At 46.3% G+C, this 20065-nt stretch overlaps 1 protein-coding gene across 39 annotated transcripts in view; it reads left to right on the forward strand.

The window, feature by feature from the left end:
• The first annotated feature begins 10393 nt into the window (after positions 1–10393).
• Map4k4 (mitogen-activated protein kinase kinase kinase kinase 4) overlaps positions 10394–20065 on the forward strand; it is a 141741-nt gene continuing 132069 nt past the window's right edge. For all 39 annotated transcript variants that reach the window (XM_038341606.1, XM_038341608.1, XM_038341615.1 and 36 more), the window contains exons 1-2: positions 10394–10603; positions 10835–10900. In XM_038341606.1, the coding sequence (XP_038197534.1) occupies positions 10547–10603; positions 10835–10900 (123 nt within the window). In that variant the 5' untranslated portion in view covers positions 10394–10546. The remainder of the gene's footprint in view (positions 10604–10834; positions 10901–20065) is intronic.

Here is a 20065-nt window from a genome sequence, read left to right on the forward strand (position 1 = left end):
CTACTTTTCTTAGCAATGAAATCTCATTAAAAATATCACTCACCCTTTAATCCCAGCACTTGGGAGTCAGAGGCAGGCAGATCTCCATTAGTTCAAGGTCATCCAGTCTACATATAGAGAGAGCTTAACGCTAGTCAGGGTGTTACAGTGAGACTCTGTCTCAAAACAAACAAACAAACAAACAAACAAAAAACCCTCACATTCTCAGACTTATGTCACATCGAAAACCAGAATTTGTAGGTGGAAAAAGAGAAAGGAAGGCAGTATTCCTAATACTCTGATGCTCTAGAAACCCCCAGGAACATCTGGTGCCCTCGAAATTCTATGGAATATCCAGTACTGCAATGCTCCAGAGATTCCACAAAATGTCCAGTACTGTAGCCCTCTAGAGACCCCATGTAATGTCCAGTACTGCAGTCCTCTAGAGACCCCATAGAATGTCCAGCACTGTGGTCCTCTAGAGACCCCATGGAATGTCCAGCACTGTGGTCCTCTAGAGACCCCATGGAATGTCCAGTACTGTGATTCTCTAGAGAAACCATGGAATGTCCAGTACTGTAACCCTCTAGAGACCCCATAGAATGTCCAGTACTGTAACCCTCTAGAGACTTCATGGAATGTCCAGTACTGTAACCCTCTAGAGACCCCATGGAATGTCCAGTACTGTGATTCTCTAGAGACCCCACGGAATGTCCAGTACTGTGATTCTCTAGAAAAACCATAGAATGTCCAGTTCTGTGATTCTCTAGAGAAACCATGAAATGTTCAGTACTTAATCCTCTAGAGACCCCATGGAATGTCCATACTGTGGTCCTCTAAAGACATCATGAAATGTCCAGAAATCTTGCACAGTTGTCAGGGAATCTTATGACTCCAAGGAACACAGTTTGAAAACCAACTCAGATTTCAGTATTATCTATTCAGTATTCAATGGCACTGGATGATTTTCTCATAGCTCTCTTGTGTCTAAAAAATTGATGGTTATAAAATTAATTTTTAGGTTCCTTTAAACAACTGGTCTGCTGAGTTCCTACCTTGTCCTTAGTTTTTGAAAATTTCAAAATGGGTGGTGACTCTTAGAAGTGACATATATTGCTACGTGGTGGTGGTGGTGTACATCTTTAATCCTAGCCCTTGGGAGTCAGGGTCAGGGGCATCTCCAATCATATTTAATCCCAGAACTCAGGAGGCAGAGTCAGTCAGATCTCTGAGTTCAAGGCCAGCCTGGTCTACAGAGTGAGTTCCAGGACAGCCAGGGCTACACATAGAAACCCTGTCCTGGAAAACGAAAAGCAAATAATAAAACAAAACAAAAAAGAAATGGATATGTTGAATCCATATCCAGATCTTAAATTTTTAGCTTCTCTTCTTATTGACTGGCTTCCCTTTTCTCTGCATTTTATTCTTTCTATAGAACAACAGAGCTAAGTTGAAAACCATGCCTGTTTAACAGTTCTGTGCACAGTACTATTACAAATTAGAATATTTGCTCTTCTTCTTCTTCTTCTTCTTCTTCTTCTTCTTCTTCTTCTTCTTCTTCTTCTTCTTCTTCTTCTTCTCCTCCTCCTCCTCCTCCTCCTCCTCCTTCTCCCCCTTCTCCTTCTCCTTCTCCTCCTTCTCTTTCTCCTTTTATTTTATTTTATTATTTTGGTTTTTCAAGACAGGGTTTCCCCTGTAGTTTCTAGAGCCTGTTCTGGAATTAGATCTTGTAGACCAGGCTGGCCTCGAACTCAGAGATCTGCCTGCCTCTGCCTCCCTGTAGTAATTGGGAGCGGGCCTGCTTTTCGTCCCGCCCGGCTCCCGGCCACCCGGCTAGTTTATGCCCTGAAATAACAACACACAAACTGTATTCATTTAAACACTGCCTGACCCATTAGTTTCAGCCTCTTACTCACATCTTGACTAACCCATATCTAATAATCCGTTTAGCACCACAAGTGGTGTCTTACCAGGAAAGATTCAGCATGTCTGACCTGGAGGCTGGCTTTATCGCATCTGTCTCCCTGAGGAGAGGCACAGCAGTCTGGTTCAGAGAGCAGAGGCATGGCAATTCATTAACTTCCCTTCCCAGCATTCTGTTCTGTCCTACCTAAGGGCTGGCCAATCAAATGGGCCAGGCAGTTTCTTTATTAGCCAATGACAGTCCTCCATCACCTCCCAAATGCTGGGATTAAAGGCATGCGCCACCACCGCCCGGCTCCTCTTTCTCCTTTTAAAACAAACCAAGCAGCTAGCAACAGTATGTTCTAATTCAAGATGCGATTTGGTGAGAGTAAGGGGCCTTTGCCTTTTGTGGTCCTGAGTTATGCTTCCAGAGTTAAAAGTCACTGTGCCTAGCTAGTCATCCTTGTTCGTTTCCCTTTAAGCCTGCCCCTCAATCCCAACAATCTCAAGGAGCTGTTCATAGCCCAGAATCAGGATCCAGTCAGTGCCTCCCATCCGTCATGGCTGGCCTCTTGACCTGATTTTGTTGGTCTTCTTTTCTCAACGGTTTCGTCACAGAACAGAAGCCTACAGGCATAGACAAGATGATGGGAATGACAGAGAGTTTATGTGAGAGGACAGGAATTCTACAGCTTCCCAGTTCAGCATTCAAAACTCACAGTTCATCATTGGTACTTCACCGCTTTATCTTTGCTACAGGACACCTTTTGAGAAGTTTTGAGATGGGAGCCGCTGTAATTAACCAAGAACTGATCAATAGCCCTGGTGAGCTTGCTTCACCACTATTGGAGTCTTGTGGTTCATTTTAAAATTTGACTGTTGTTGTGTGCATGTATGTGGTGTATTTGTGGGTGTGCATGGCTGCAGGCATATGCTGGGGGTGTCTCTATCACTCTCCAGTTTATTTTTAGGGGTAAGGCTCAATCTTACCTGAGTTCCCTCATTTGGCTAGACTGGCTGGTGAATGAGCTGTGGAGATCCACTTACCCCCCCCAAACACTGGTAGCTTTCGTGTGGGAGCTGGGAATCTCGACTCATATCATCATGCTTAAGCAGCAAACACCTCACCCACTCCTCGTGCCTGACTCCCTTTCGAAGGGATAAGCCTGAGTATGATGGAAGCTCCTTTTTCATGGGTACTCTGATAGACAAGTCTCTTCCTGCCATCACATAGTAGATGCTGAGCCCCAGAGACCCCTCTGGTCAGGCTCCTTTCTGGAGCTGTATATACTGTGGATACTGAGGGCACCAACACCTGCTGAAGCATCAATAATGTCTGCTCAAGGTTTCCAAATGATTGATTTATACACTGCAAGTTGCTCTGAACTTTAAACAGGGTTCTGGTTGGGTGTGGTGGTGCCTGCCTATAATCTCAGCAGGCTGAAGGCTAATCAAGCAGATAGGAGTTCAAGGCCAGTCTAGACTACAAAAGGATACTCTATTTGGGAAGCCAAGGTTTGGGATGTAGCCCAGAGATAGAGTACTTGACTAGGCTGGAGTTTGAGCCCTACCCACCCTATAGAGCCCCGTCCTCACCCTCACCGCTACTAAACCTGTAACAATTCAAAACAGAATTCTGCTTTTTCTTTTATTGATTGGGATGAGTCTCAGGATGTAGTGAGGTGGCCCTGAAATGCCAAGTCCTGCCTCAGTTTCCTAAGTAGCTACATGTGCAGGTGTAGGCCACCTCGCCCAGCTTACTGTTCTCACGTCTACAAAACCCTTTTCTATAAGCACAAGCGCTATGGCTTGACTTCGAAACTCATGGTGAAATGAGATTGTCCTTCTGGCTTTCTCTTGGGAGGGGTGCGGTCACTTTAAGAGGGATTAATACTTTTCTGAGTTTGTTCTTTTGCAGATGGCATTAGTCATCCCAAGAGTGGATTGGTATAGAGCTAGGCTGGGTCTGCTCCCTCCTGCACACACCTGCTTGCCCTTCCCTTTCGGGCATGTGGTGAAGCAGCAGGATGATGTCACGCTCTTGGACTTCCCAGCCTCCAGAACTGTGCACCAACCGATCTGTTCTTTAAAAACCACTCAGTCTACACCGGCATTATGAAATGATCTCAGGTGGTTCTCTTTTTGTTTTCAGTCTTAGCCAGCTAGGAATGCATAGCCTAGCTGTTTGCAGCAATCCCTTGCTTGGGAACACAGTTGTTCCTAACACCACACGCCTTCCCGTGTGTGTTTTGGGGGATGATCCTGGCAAAGAAACTGACAATACCTAAATCCGTGTCTCTGGATCTGCCTTTGGGAGACCCGCGCTAAGACAACTTCCTCATCACAGATCTGCCAACACCCACAGCCTTAGAAGCAAGGACAGGATGTTGGTCCCTCCTAGGGACCACTTCTTCTTTTGTTGCCCTTTGATCTACCTTCTGTAGTTCACACTGTCTACCTGGTCGGGTGTCTCCCTAGCTGTTTCCTTTATTCCTAATGATCTGATCAGTAGTTTAAAGTGTTCTGGTTTTGATTTCAATGATCAAAAATGATTTTTTGGGGCGGGGGCACAAAATCTTACTCTGGGCCGGAACTCAGATTCTCTCGTTTTTGCTTCACTACAACTGGAATCAGAGGTGTGCCTCACCATTCCCCAGGCGTCTTCTCTTTTTCAGAGCTAAGGATGAGACTCAGGGCTTTGCATGTGCTATATAAGTGGTCTCATACCAATAGCCCCTCAAAAATGGCTTTTAAAGGTGGGAACTTGCTGCCAAATTTACCATAGTCCCCATCTGTTATTTTTACTGCACATGGATGGTGCTGTCTCCATACATGGCTGACAGAAATTTGGAGGTTTTTAAGAGGATCTGCTAATCATTTTACCCAATTCTCCAATTTTATGTTAGAAAACTGAGGATTCAAGAGGGTATAAATCTTCTCAACACCTAGGCCGCCAGAGAAAGCTCTCTGACCTGTCGGCCGGCCTCTCCCCCTTTCCTCCTTCTCTGAACACATTTCAACATCTTTCCCCTTGTCTCATCAATGCTTTTATTACTTATTCCTAATCAATCTATATCCTCAATGACTCTGAATGCTCAAATCATATCCACGCTATCTACTGCCCTATTCTGATCTGGAAAATACATTTCCCCAAATACTTTTGCAACAAACAAAAGCTAAGAAATAAGCAAAGCGATGTTGTAATTGTCAGACAGCCTTGCATAATGAAGCTCCCCCCCCACCCCGGAACTTCTGCGCTTGGGTACAAATGTGACTGTTGTCCCTTATACCCCAGGAAGATGAGCTTTCGGGTCCCATAACCTATTAAGCTCAGGAGTCACTTACGGGCTGTGGTTTGCATGTATCACTCAGAGTTCCTGTGTTGGAAACGGAATCCCCAGCACAACAGTGTTGAGAAGCAGGATGTTTAGAGGTGCATGGGCTTCACAGACACTGTCTGCACACTCCTTTGACATAACTGTGATTTTAGATGTCCCTCAAAGGCCCGTGTGTTGTGTTGGTGGCTTATTCCCAGATAAGCTAGGAAGTAGTTGGAGAACTTTAAAAAGTGAGGTCTAGTATGGATCCTGCATCACTAAGCAGTGTGTGTGTGTGTGTGTGAATTGGTGGGACCCCCCAACTGCTCCTTCTTCTTTCTTTGCTTCTGGCTGCCTTGAGATGAATGACGCTGCTCTGGCATGGGCTCCCTGCCACTTTGCCATCTTACTGTTGGTCTAGAAGCAATGGGGCCCACGTATCCTGGACTGTAACTTCCCAAACTGAGGAAAACAGAGCTTGCTCTTGTTACAGTGATGGACGAGTAACATACTCTGCCTCTGAGGATCCTGACCTGAGTCTTCTGTCTAGTGTGGCTCATCCTCCCACTCTTCCAAGTTTTCCTTCTTTATCTAAGACAGATATTTTACTCCCTGACCTGAAATGCCAGGGTGGTATTTATTTTCTAATTCACCACCTTCATAGCTCAGTTTATTTTGTGTGCTCGATCAGATACCTAAAATGGTATCTATTTTTCTATTGCCGTGACACAACACATAAACAATATAGAAGGAAGGGTTTATTTGGGATTACAGCTCCAGAGGGGTAGAAGTCCATCACCACCGTGGCAGGGAGCATGGCAGAGGACAGGACTGGAGCAGCAACTGAAAGTTCACAACCCTATCTACAAGCAGGAGGCAGAAAAACACACTGGGAATGGTATGAGTCTTCTGAAGCCTCAAACCTACCCTTTGTGACACATCTTTGAGAACAAAGCCACACCTCCGAATCCTTCCCAAATAGTTCCATCAACTGGAAACCAAGTATTCAAACATATTAGTCTATGGGGGCATTCTCATTTAAACCACCACAGATACCTAATGACAAGGGCTTGTCTCTACCCCGTTCATATGTTGACGTTTTACCCCCTCTCCATGGGTTTGTACTTGGAGGTAGGTTCCTTGGGGAAGTAATTAAGTTGGGGCAAGTCAGAAGAGTGGCACCCAATGCCACCTGGAGATGGCTCAGTGGTTTCCATCATTTACTGCTCTTGTAGAACTTGAAAATCTGGGCCGGGCTCCCCAAATCCATGTTAGAGGGTTCATAAATGCCTGCAATTTCAGTTCAGGGGCACTGACGACTTTTTCAGGCACTTGCACACACGGTGTGCATATCAACGAGCAAACAAACATACATACATGTAGATAAAAATAAAACAAGAAAACAACAACAACAACAAGAAATGACAAGGGTGAAGCCCAGAAGGTCAGGACAGCACAGAGCACATTCTCTTCTCCTTAATCAGGCACCCAGGTGGGTGTCTTCCAGACAGGAACAACCCTTGGTAAAAACTGAATAGTTAAAAACATTCATCTGGGACATAGAGCCTCTAGAACCATAAAAAAAAATACATTTTGTTAGGTGCCCATCTGTAGGTAGCTGCTAAGATTCTCAGTGGATGTCTGAAAATGCAGATAATATCCCAGCACACACACACACACACACACAAACACACACACACACACATGCACATTCATACACACATATATACATACATATATGCATACATGCATCCTTTTCCTATACATAAATTGAATTCACAATCAAGGCACAGTGATTTGTTAAAAACAAAAAATAAAAAAAGTAAAACAATTTTAACAACATACTATAATAGGTTGCTTAAAACTTGTGAAGTGAATTCACAATCAAGGCACAGAGATTTGTTAAAAACAAAAAATAATAAAGTAAAACAATTTTAATAACATACTATAATAGGTTGCTTAAAACTTGTGAAGCTTATTTCCAGAATTTTCCACTTAACATTTTCAGATTGAAGTTGTTCTCAGGTAAAGGCTACCTCAGAAAGGAAAAGCATAGTTCACGGAGGGCAACCATACAGAAGGTACCTGGGTCAAGGTATTTGACTATGATTACCTGAACTAATGCATGGCTGTGCATTTTTAGCAAGGCTCCTACCCACTAAGTTAGAGGTTTAAGTGGGGCAGAGGTAAAAAGGTTCAGTTTACGTTGGTTTTGGGTGCAAAAGCAAACATTTGGTCACTGTTATCCAGCAAACTCCATCCTTTCCTCTGCTCCCGGCAATATGCTGCGAGTGTCAGCACGGTTCTGAGGCACGAGGGAAGGGTCTGACCTTTCACCTCCATGCTGCTCTCTGGAATCCCCTCAGGTGTCAAGTCTTTGGAGAATCTAGCATCCTATAACTTCTTAGATCTAGTCACCAGTCCTCAGTACTCTGGCCCGAGCTCTTGCTTCTCAGTTTGTCTTTCTTATCTCTTGCCTTTATCTAGTATACTGAAGAGGAAATAGGCTGGGGGGTTAAGCAACAGGAGCAAGGTTGCACAATTGATAAATAATAGAGCTAGGGTTCAGCCCCAGTTCAGCTTTGCCCTGATTTCTGCAGGCTTCAGAGGACAGCTGATTAGTTTTCTTTCTGTCTGGCCGGGATTGCAATACTCCGAGTTATGGGTATTTATGAAACTGTCCCATGACCATCCCTCAGCTGTAAATTCTCTGAGGATACACTGTGACACTCTTTCTGATACCCTGGGCACTGGTTAGCCCTTTCAATAATACATACTTCCCTGAAAGGGGGAAACGACAGCCTCAGCGGTGACACTGGCCATTGCATCTTAGGATGGATGGGGGACTTATAGTAGGATGTGGTGGCTCTGAAGTGATGGAAGGGACTCATATAGATGAGAAGGAAGTGGTATGAGGTAGGCCTCAATGTCGTGGGTCTGATGCTAACCCGTGGAAAGAGCTGGGGGAAATTGCTATATCTGGATAGTGATCAGCTGTGCACATTGGACAAGGTACTTCTTCAGATTTTATTTTCCACTGTGTGAAGCAGGACAGTTAAGAGCACCACTATATTATTATCAATAATAGCATGATCTGAAAGTTCAGTGATGTGCGCTGATCTAGTTCTCTGAGTAAGTTAACCTTCTCAGGGGAATAACTTAAAATGTCATTGCTGTTGACTAAACCAAAACCATTTAGAAGCACGAATAGACAGTGGAGAGGAGGCTCAGAGGAATGCTTACCTTGCATGTGATAAGCCCTGAACTAGATCCCCCAACACAGAATAAACTGTGCACAGGTTTAATCCTACCAGGCTGGGAGAATCAGAGTTTAAGGCTATATTTAGCTAACCTAGTGGGTTTGATGCCAGCCTGGCGTGGGTGACACCTTGTCTTAGAAACCAAAACAAAACCAAATTACAAAACAAAAGCGGGTGGTGGTGGAACATGCTTTTAATCCCAGCACTCGGGAGGCAGAGGCAGGATCACAGTAAGTTCAAAGCTGGCCTAGAGAGTTCCAGGACAGCCAGGGCTGTTAGTTACAGAGGGAGAGAGAGAGAGAGAGAGAGAGAGAGAGAGAGAGAGAGAGAGAGAGAGAGGGAGGGAGAGGGAGGGAGGGAGGGAGGGAGGGAGGGAGGGAGGGAGGGAGGGGGAAGAGAGGAAGAACACTAACAAATTCTCAAACACCTGTTACTATTAATTTCCTAATAAATGGATATCAGGAGTTTCAAATACAAGTTAACTTTACAATGGAGTTCCATGTCAAAAAATCTTAGACTGTAAACTAGCAGGAAGCAGGGGAGCGTTAGTCATTCTCTGGGTGCAGATGACTTGAACTTTGGGTATATATAGGCTGGCCTGGTGAGCATCCCCACTCCTTTTCCACACTAGGCTCTCAATGGGGTTGTGTAAAACACTTAAGAATATTTGGGATTTTCCACTCCGAAGCTATAATGTGGCTGCTGCCTAACTTAGACCAGTTCATGAGTGTGTGGCAAGGAAGTAGGTGCAGGGCTGCTAGTGACAATAGATGCCCATGTCTGTGAAGCCTGGCACACTGGAACACCAAGCTCCGCTTCATCTGCTAACTTGTCAGGCCCATTCCAGGCCTCTTACATGTGGGAGTCAAGCCCCAAATCAGCGATTTTACAATGCTACCTGGCCATTCTGGGGTTACTCCCGAGAACACCGGCCCTAAGGTAACAGAGAGCCACCAAACATGTTTTTGACTTGTCCAGAAATGTGATAAAGCTGACTTGATGAAACAGTGTGTAAACTGGCTAGCTGATTTGCTTCCATTGTGTTGGAAGAAGCCCGTTTGGTGACCCATGGTGATCTCCAGGTACTAAGCACGGTCCCGGCTTTAGAGCCCAAACAGATTGACAGGAACACAGCAACAAGCAATTACAGGGGATGTTTTGGATTCGGCCCGGCGGTCAAGTGATGCTCAGCGAATCCTCTAACTGCAACCTTGTCACAAATAGAGCCTGGAAAAGAGAAAGGAAAGAAAAACCCTGTGGGTAAAGGAGAAACGAGGGGCTCCGCGACCGATAGGCGGCGGAGGGGGAAACCGGGAGAGGGTGGGTGGGGACCGAGGTAGGTCCCTTTGCCCGGTCGGGCACACCCTTTTCCCGGCGCGGCGTGGGTCCGTGGCCTCGCGGCTACTTGCTGTTCTCCATTCATTGTTAGCAGAGGCAGGGGCGTTCCCTCGAGCCCCGCACCTCCTCCGGGAAGGCCCCGAGGGCTCCCCAGCCCCACCCAGGGCCGGGCCGCCGTCGTCCCGTGGAGGTCCCCGCCGCCCGGCCATTGTTCGAGCCCCACCCCTGCTGAATATTCACGCGGCGCGGGAGCGGGCGAGGGCGAGAGCCGGGTTCCGCCCGCTTTCCCGGCCAGAGGAGGAGGAGAAGGAGGCGGGGGGAGCCGCTCGCTCCTCCTCAGAAGCGCCGGTCGCTGCCCCGCGTCCCCGCCCCCGCCTCCGCCTCCGCCTCCCGCGGCATCTTTGTCTCGCGGCCTCGCGCTCGCTCGCCGCACTCTCCGGCGCCGCCGCGGCCCCAGCTCCGGGCCGCTCCTCCGAGGCGGACGGACGGGCGGGCGGGCGCGCGCGCACGGGCGAGCGAGCGAGCGGGCGGGCGCCGGGGTCTGAGGCGGCGGGCGACGCCCGGGGGGTGGGGTGGGGGGCTGACGGACGCCGCGCCATGGTGTGAGCCCCGCGGCCCGTGCCCGCTGCGCTCCGAGGAGAAGCCGCGCCGACCCCGGCGGCGGCCTTGCCCGTACGGCCCGCGCCCGGGCGCCGCGGAGCTCCTGACCGCCGCGGCTTGTCGCTCTCGGGGCGGCGACCGGGGAAGATGGCGAACGATTCGCCCGCGAAGAGTCTGGTGGACATCGATCTCTCGTCCCTGCGGGTGAGTGTGGCCGCGCCCTGGGCATCGCGGTGGCCGCGGACGCGGACACCCGCGGGCGCGGCGGCCCCTTTGTCTGCCGGGCGGGCGGGACTCGTCGCGGCGCTCCCGGCCGGCGGGGACCCGGCGGGGCCAGAGCCTTTGTCACCGCCCTGCATCCCTCCGCCCCGCTCTATCTCTTTATTTGGGGGGCCCCCCCTTTAAAACGACCATCTCCCGCTCCTCTCTCTCCAGGACCCGGCTGGGATTTTCGAGCTGGTGGAAGTGGTTGGAAATGGCACCTATGGACAAGTCTATAAGGTCGGTGTGGGGCGCCTTTGTTCCCCGTGGCGAGGAGAAACTTCTTAGGGGACGAGGGAAAGGGTGACGAGACGCTGCTTGCTGACTGACTGGAGGCCATGCCGCCTGGCCAAAGTTGGGAAAGGGGTTTCGCCTAGCTTTTTTTTTTTTTTTTTTCGCCTGTGTTCAGACTGGCCTTAAAAGACCTCATTTCCTGGCTTTGAGATAAAGGAAATAAGCCACACTGTTAGGCATGCACTTTGCTTCAGCAAAATAGAAAAGAAATTTTGAGTTCAAAGATGACCAGAGGGTCTTCCCCTTCACCCCACCCCCCCCCTTTTTTCTCCAAATCTGGCCTCCACGAAGCGTTTGCATTGGTTGATGAATTAAAATTCAGTGTAGACAGGCCTTGCCTGTGATTACCCTCAACCACTGGCTGGGTCTTCTTCAAAACTGTCGTCATGCTTCTTCCTGAAGAGTGCTTGCCAGAGGACTTGACGTGGGGAGTTTGGTGTTACCTGGAGCTTTTCAAAGCTCTGGCCAGCCTGCCCACTTCTGGAGGACAGTATTTTGGGGAGGCCCCGTGAAGGGGGGGAGTATGTGTTTGGGTCACCGGCGCAGGAAGAATTACAGTTTGGGGATTATAAAATCTGAATTCCAGGAATAACCTGTGTAACAGCTGTGTAATTGAGATGTAGCGAGGGAGGAGGAGTAGAGAGGGTGCCCGGTTTCACACCCACCACCCCAGCTCTTTCTCTTGCTTTAAGTTGTGGAGACTGTTAGTCTGTGCTGGGTAGTAGCTGGCACCCCATGTGCCTAACTGTGTCGTTCATTCTGTTGAGTGCACATTCTAGAAGAAGGCTCAGGGTCCAAAAAAAAAAAAAAATGAAGAAAGAAAAGAAAGAACTTTAAATTCTCTTTCCCAATTTCTTTCTTGTTACTAAACGTTCTCTGGAAGCTGTCTTCGCCGGGAGAGTTTTCCCGTTGTTAGGACTGGGTCAAGGTTGAGCTACAAGAAAATTATCTTATGAAGGAGGGCTTTGTGGCTCACCATGAAGAATTGTGATTGTTTCACTAAAAATGGGGGTGGTGGTGGAAGCTGACTGCAGACATTTTCTGAGGCCAAATTAAGTGTGGATTCCATTGTCCCTTTTCTGTTTTATGAATAGGGTTTATGTGTTCCCCATTGCTTCTCCCAGCTTTAGTGCCCCCCTTCCCCACTCTGGGACCTGGATGCTGGTATTGACAGGCCATGGTTTGAACTTGAGTCCGTGTTTTTAGGTGATCTCAAGTGAATTAGCATGTTTTGTTGGTTAACTGTTGGGGCCCCGGGCCAGATTTTTGAATTTGAAAGGCAGCCCTGTTAATAGTCTGCTGGGCTCAGCTGAGTTTGGAAGGCTTTGGAAAATTTTGGAAAAGCTTGTGTTGCAACTCAAGAGTGGCTGGTAACTGGCTTAGAGGCTGGCTTCCCAGCTCCAGTGTTTGCTTAAGCACTGCTTGGTTTTTTTCTAACCCAGTTTCTCTGGCCAACTCTGAGTGGTGAGTAGACTCTTCCAAGGGAGTTAGCCAGAGCTTGTTTTTGACCTGCTTACACAGTAGTTGGATTGTTCGGGTCTCCCTGGGTCAGCCTGGATGGAGGCTGTGGTAGAGGAGTCAGGTTTGAAAGGCCTGCCCGGATGAAATTAGTTTTTAGAGGTGGGCACTTGGTGGTGTGAATTTGGGCAGGTTCTTTATTGTTCTCCTCCTCTCTTTTTTTTTTTTTTTGCCCCACCCTTCCTACCCCAAGGGCTCTGCTAAGCATTGCTTTTGGGGAGTGTTGGGGATACAGTCTCTGGTGTTCTTGGACTCCACCCTCTGCAGCTGAAGTATCCTCAATGCAAATCCAAGGAATTGAGACCTTGACATAGAAGTTGCAGGTCAACGATAACAAAGTAGCCCTTAAGGTTTTCCTCCTAGGCAGACACACATTTCCCCTCATCTTTGGGGAAGTTTCCAAGAGCGCACAGTTTTTATAGCACAGTTTAATAGCCCACCATTGATTCTGTTTCATCTATAGTCTTCTTTCTTTCCTTTTTCTTGAACTTAAGATAACATTTTATTGATAAATACTGGAGTGTTTCCTCCTTCTTTTTAAACATTGTTACAATGTTACTCCACACTTAGACACATATCAGATTTTCTCTAGGGTGCCGGCCTGCCCCAGTCCTTGCCACTTAGCTTGAATTTCTTAGAAATGGCATGTTTCCTTTTCCTTTTAAATGCATAATTTCTAGATCCGATACTGTTGTGCGGAATGGTTTAGTTACTATTTTTTTTCTTGGTTGCTTGGCATGGGGTAGTTTTGTGATTAGTTGAATTTATTACAACTTATAAATTTTAAGCATTTTTAGGTTAAACACTTGGACAACCTAGAATTCTAATTTATTTCAGTGTTTTCTATTTATATACACACACGCACGTGTATATATTTATACATATTCTACATATATACACACATGTATGTGTGTGTGTATGTGTGTATATATGTATGTATGTGTATATATATGTATGTAAGCATGTGTGTGATTGTGTGTGTAACCCCATCTATGGATATGTATGTGGGTGGCATGTGGAGGCCTAAGGTTAATGTTAGGTGCCTTTGATTGTTTTCTACCTTACATCTTGTCGTAGGCTCTTCACTTAGACCCAGAGCTTGTCAGTTTAGCTGGTCTAGTTAGTTAGCTTGTTCTAGGGTCCCTGTTTCTACCTCCTACATGGGGGGGTTACTGTGGGTCACCATGCCCACCTGGGTGCTGGGGATCTGAACTCCTAGCCTTAGATTTGTGCTGCAAGTGTTTTACCTCCTAAGCCACCCTACCTGCCCCTCTATTTTATAGGAACAGAGTGAGGTAGGGTGCTTGTTTTGAGGGGCTGTGCTGAATAAAATGAGTAGAAGTGAGAGATTTCTTAGAAGATGACTTTGTGAGGATATGGCCTGGTATGTTTGAACCATATCTGCAGTCTTTTCTTTGAGAGGTAGCTCAGCAGGCAAGAATGATTGCTGTGCTAGCACAAGGACGAGTTCGAATCCCCAGCACCCATGTAAAAAGCTGGGTTACCTGTTCCTGTGGGGTTGGAAGCTGGAAGACCACTGGGGTTTGCCCTCCAGTCTAGCTTCAGATTCCTTGAGAGATCCTGTCTCCTGGGAATGAGGCAGGGTGTGACAGAGGAGGATCTCCTCTGTCCTCTGGGTGTTGAACACAGGCATGTGCTCCAAACACACATGCATATAACATACATACCCCAAAGGTTAAAAAAATGTTAAAAAATGAATTGAAAGACTGTATTTTCTTCAGAGAAATTTATTTCTCCCTTAGTTATCTGGGTGATTGTGTGGAAAGATACTCATAAATTAAAGCTTAGAAAAATAATCTTTGGGCTGCTTCCTATGTTCAGTGAACAGGTGCTTGCCTACTCAGAGGTGGGCCCTCGTTCTACTCCCTAGAAACCTACTGTGTGTGCAGCTGTGGTTACAAGGGTCTATTCAGAATACCATGTAAGAACAATGTCTGTAGTAGTGGTTTGTTTATCTGCTTACTAGTTATCCACATTGAATAAATGGCACATTTCAAGTGTTTTTGTCAGTGAGACAATAATAGCATGGAAGATTAAGACCAGTAAAAGGCTAATTTCCATGTTACTTTGGGTTTTATTTTTCTTCTGAATATTTGAGGATTTTTGCTTTTCTTGGGTAACTACTATTTTGTATTTTATGAGCATACTGTCCTCCTGAGAAGTACTTAGTAATAGGCATTAGGCATTGCAGGATGGGGGGAGGGAGGGATGGAGGGGGAGAGAGAGAGAGAGAGAGAGAGAGAGAGAGAGAGAGAGAGAGAGAGAGAGAGAGAGAGAGAGAGAGAGAGAGACTGGCCCAAGGTCACAGAGGTGTCAGAAACAGGAGCAAGATAGGCTTGTACCTCAGAGAGGGAGGGAGGGAGGGAGAAAGAGAGAGAATATATGTCTGAAATCAGGGTGGACTCAGAGGTACCATAGTTATGGAGGACAGAGCAGATTTGGCCCTGTTTTGCTGACCTTGGAGGAGAGGTGTCAGGCAAACCTGGGTGGCTAAACAGGAAGCTCGTTTAAGCTCAAAGACCTTGATGTAAGTTAAGGGTAACTAACACTGAGAGTTTGTTTTTGATGATTCTGCCCCTTCATTTATTTAAGGAAGATAGAGGGACAGGGGTGTGTGGAGGGTGAAGGAGCGAGAGTCACCATTGGGAATGGCAGTATCAGGAAGGCATTGTTTTTGGACTGCAGTTGAGGAACAAGCTTATTCCTGAAGCACTGAGAAGCCATTAAAAGGTTTTATTGGACTCGGGGATCCCTAGGGACCTATATCAGATGATATTTTGGGAAGAACAGGTAAAATGGGTGACCTAGGACCTGAGTCCAGAGAGGGGTGGCAAAGGTCTGAAGCAGGATAGTGGTGGAGATGCTAGAGGGGAGCAAGGTGGAGGTGAACGTTCGGGAATTTCTTTCTCTGTGTATTTAACTTGGGGGATGCATGTATGCTTTGGTTTTCCCTTTTAAACGGGAGTTCTTGTCACTACATTAGGTGGAGCTTTGGCCGACAGGGTAGGAGTGTCCCAGTTGATTCTGATTACTGCTCAGGGATAAAGAACCTGACGAATTGTCTGGCAAGCAAAGCACCTCTTGTTCCTGGTCGGAGGTGAAGCCATGCAGTGGGCAGTTAGCATTCTGAGCGTGATGTTCCCTCAGGAGAGTGTTGTGTCAGCTGATCTGTAGCTGAGTGGCATGTTCAGACTTGTTCTGAGACTTGGGTTCCTTCAGGCTGGAAGGATCCTGGCTGTGGGTAAGGTGGGAGGAAGCCAGCCTGTTGAACAAGTATTGCTGTGCAGCTCTTCAGACTGTCAACCCCAAACTTCTACATGCTGTTTTCCAAAAGCAGGAACATCAAAGCTTGACCAGCAGGCCCTGCTAAGGTGCAGCTTTAACAGTTTCTGAAACATTGTAATAAATACGAACTCATGAATAGCTGCAAACTTGTATTTTGCCTTTTTTCTTAGCATGAATTGGAGATGTTTATATTTCTATGTATTAACACAAACTGAAAGTATTATCCATGCCTTTTGATAGAAGTGCATGTGTTCACAGATTGAGCCTGAAAGAATAAAAAGACATAAAAAGGTGTTCTCCTTTTGGAGTAGTGTGTCCCAGGAAAGTGGTGCTGAGCGGAAGAATAGTTACCTAAGCAGCTTCCTTCCTAGGGAGTGGAAACATTGTGGCTGAGTGCCTGAAAGTGGAAGCTTTAACTTAGGGATTTCTGGGTGGTATTTTGTTTGTTTCTTTGCCCGCTGGTGTGAGTGACTGAACTAAGCACGGCCCACACTTGGATCATCAGGCAGCTCTCGTGTCTCTCTGCTGAGTTAAGTTCACAATGCCCCTGTTTATCAGTGCTTTTATTTTCCCCATCATTTATTCCAGTCATTGAAAACAATAGCAGGTAGCAGTAGGACATGCAATTGCAGAAGTTCACACTTTTTGGACCCAGAAAGGCAAGGTGCTGAGACACAGCTCTGGTGAGAGGTGAGCACTGCCATGTGGCCATCCCTCAGGTTTATTCTCCAGCTTAGATGAGGGGGTTTCATGGACAGTAGAGTGAAGTGTTCAGAAGGTATTAGATGGCTTCTCTGACTTCCGTTTCAGGGTTTGAATTGGTGTGAGCAGAATCTCTCACAAGGTAGATAGATACCTAGTAGATTGTAGCAGGCTGGGTATTTGCAAATAGTTACTTAGAGAATTTAAGTAGATTTTACACCGTGTTTGGCTTCTCATCTGAATGATCAGTGTTACAATACTAGGGATGCTGATGATAAGGGTAAGGATCCCCAAGTGCTTCTCTGTGGAAGACTGGGATGACATTAGTTGGCTCTGCTCATAGCTCAAGGATTGAATCAGGGTAAACTGTTTGGATATGGCAAGATGGATGGGAGACTGGAGAAGGGCAAGGAAATGCTACATTGTTACCAATCGCCAGAAATGTATCTGGATTTTAGAATTTTACACCACTGTTTGCCAAGTAGAATATGATCTTTTGTATGAGACTGCTTCACTACCACAGACTGCTGGCTTTGTTTGGGCTAAGAAGTTAGTATAGTAATGATTTAGGATACATGTTTTCATGATCATATTTTAAAGAACAGCGTTTTAGGACTTCATGTTTTAAGATGAGGAATGTTTTATGTTTGAGGCCATTAAGAGGAGTTTAGAACTAAATAGAGGAGTCAAGAGAAAAATGTATAGCAGTGTTTTTTTTCTTTTTTCAGGTACTTACTGTACTGTTTCCTGCATGGGGCTTCTTGTGTGTGTCAGTACACTGTGGGGAGGGACACTGCTTCCTTTGTTGAATGCAGGAAAGACGGGAGTGGACACAAAGTGACAGCTACCAGCTGTGTGTGCAGCAGGCCTCTCTGTGGCCCCCAGGACCTCAGCACCTGCTTTCAGTCATGTGAAACCAGCACAGTTCACACTTATTGTGAGGCAGATTCTCACTACACAGTCCTTGATTCATAGCTCTTGACTGGTCAGGGACTCACTGTGTAGACCCAGCTGGCCTTGAACTTGTAGATCTGCCTGCCTCTGCTTTCAGTGCTGGCATTAAAGGCAAGTGCCACTACACTGGCCTAAGGTTGCTTTTAAGTGAGGCAGGATCTTCTTAGCTTTTCTCTGTAGCTCAGCCTGGACTTGAACTCAAGGTTCTCCTGCCTTACTTAGTCTCCATCATAGCTGGGACTGTAGGAATGTCTCACACCTGGCTACAGTTTAGGAGGTTCAGGAACTGTTGAGTAAAACACAGAACAAGCCGATGACTGGAGAATAGGAAGGGAAGATCGGCATATAGAGTGCTGGTGTGTAGTTTGCCACAACAGTTTGCTGTGCGTGTGCTGTTTCAGAAATGATCTTACTGCACACTGGTAGTGAACTGTGCTCTGAGAAGCTTGGGGCTGACTTGTAAAACCCATAGGGAGTAGGGCTCTTAGCTCACCTGGCTTGGCACATCAGCAGGCTGTTGTCAGTGTCTAGCAGTTAACTTCCCACCACTGAGCAGCCGAGCCAAGGAACCTGTGCTTCCAGCTTTGTGATTATTGCCAAATATCTCTGGTCTCTGGCATTGCGTCTCAGATATGGCTACATATGGACAAGTTATTCTGTTACAGTTAAATAATTAAAAAGCCCCACTTTTGCATTATAATTAAAAAAAATCTGTTATTTATGATAAGGGCCTTAATATGTATTACAGTTAGAAGCAGAGTAGGGATCAAGAAGCCTAGGATGCTTGTTTCAATATGTGGAGCTGTCTTGTCCTTCAGAGGTGTCAGTTTCTGTCCTGTTTGCTGCCGCGTTTGATATTAACTGCCATGTCTCCCTATTGTATGTTGGTACCCATTTTTCTCAGTTTACTAGCTTAGTTCTGAGCTGCTGTAGTTCAAGAGCAGCTGAATACTTGGCTCCTGCACTTGCTCCTTCCATTAATGAGTATGTCATCATTTGGGGCTAAAATGATAGCAGTTTATATTATCAAGACTGTGTAAATATTATTATCTGCGAGCCAACTGGCGTATAATGTTTCCTTTCCTAAACACTACCCTTCCTCTAACATTCCTTTTCTTTGTTATTGCTTAGTTTTCAATGCTTTGCCGTTTCTTTCTCATTCATACACCCCGAAAGATAAGCTAAATAAATGCCTAGCAAAGTTCAACCTCTCTCAGCTGGTTTCCCTAATGCTGAGTACACAGAATTAATTGTTTCAGATAACCTGTTAATTTCAGCTTTTCCTCCCTGGAGCTCCCTCAGAGCTGGGCAGATGAGACTTTCCCTAGACCTGATGTCCAGCTGTGTTATGGAGTGTCTCTGTTTCGTTTTTTTATTTTTTTATTTTTTTTATTTTTTTAATTTTTTTTGCTTTTTCGAGACAGGGTTTCTCTGTAGTTTCTAGAGCCTGTCCTGGAACTAGCTCTTGTAGACCAGGCTGGCCTCGAACTCAGAGATCTGCCTGCCTCTGCCTCCCGAGTGCTGGGATTAAAGGCGTGTGCCACCATCGCCCGGCGTGTCTCTGTTTCTTATGGTCCCTTCTTTGACTTACTGTTTATTACGCTGAGATACATCCTCCAGCAGCCTTCAGGAAAGCATGCAGAATGTGAGGCCCTAAGTCATTGCAGGTCTAAAGCACATCTTCTCCACCTTTGCCCTCCAGTGGCCTCTGCCATGTGCGGGAGCATCCCTTCTTCTAGGGCTAACCCTCTGACTCGCCCTGGTATGGAGTGATGTCAGATAGTCACCCAGTTGTGCGAGGCAGAGAAAGGGCTGCAAACTTAGATACGTTCTCTGGAGGTTAGCCTTGTACTTACTCCGTATGAGTTGCTTTCAAGTGATGTTTTCTGGACTCCAGAAGGCAAACTGCCTGACTTGTGTCAGTGTCTGTCCTGACATTTGGGTCCATAAATGCTCTGTCTCCTTTTGGTTTTCAGAAATTGATAGAAATGATCTCTGTCATAGTCTCTCTTGGTCTCGTTTTCATTATCTTGTTTACCGTATAATTTCCAGTAGCTCATGGTGCACATGATAACTCCACCATGATTAGCTAGGAGTTATGGCTGTGTTATAAACTTAGGGGTTGGCTCAGGTGTTTCCTTTACTCGGACAGTAACAGAAACAGCATGGAAAAATAAAGGCGAACAGGTCAGCCGGGCCTAGTGCAGGCTCCTGTGCAGGCCCTGAGGTGAAGGAGAGGAAGGGGAAAGGAGGAGGTGTGTGTAGCGCAGTGCCCTGTGCTGCTTGTGCTTTTCAAGATGGTGAGTTTGGAAATTGATTTTTCAAGGTTTTTCCTATTTGCTATAAGGTTGAACCTGTTGAAGCTTGCATTTGGTGATTTTTGATCCATTTATAGAGCAGCGCAGCCTTTGCCCTCAGCAGTTTTCATAAGGTGATGGCCCAGGTAAGATACTCATGCTCATATGCACTTACTCCCTGTTCTAACTCCGCACCAGGCTAGTCCTGGTGGTTCTGTTTGTGTAAATTTACCTTTTTATTTAAATTAGCTCAGTGTGTAGCATGTGATTTCTTTCACTTCCTGTTTTTGAAGTTTACCTATATAGTGGTCTGGTGGTTTCTTTTTATTAGTTC

The sequence above is a fragment of the Arvicola amphibius genome, chromosome 9 (genome assembly GCF_903992535.2).
Source record: "Arvicola amphibius chromosome 9, mArvAmp1.2, whole genome shotgun sequence".
Lineage (NCBI taxonomy): Eukaryota > Metazoa > Chordata > Mammalia > Rodentia > Cricetidae > Arvicola > Arvicola amphibius.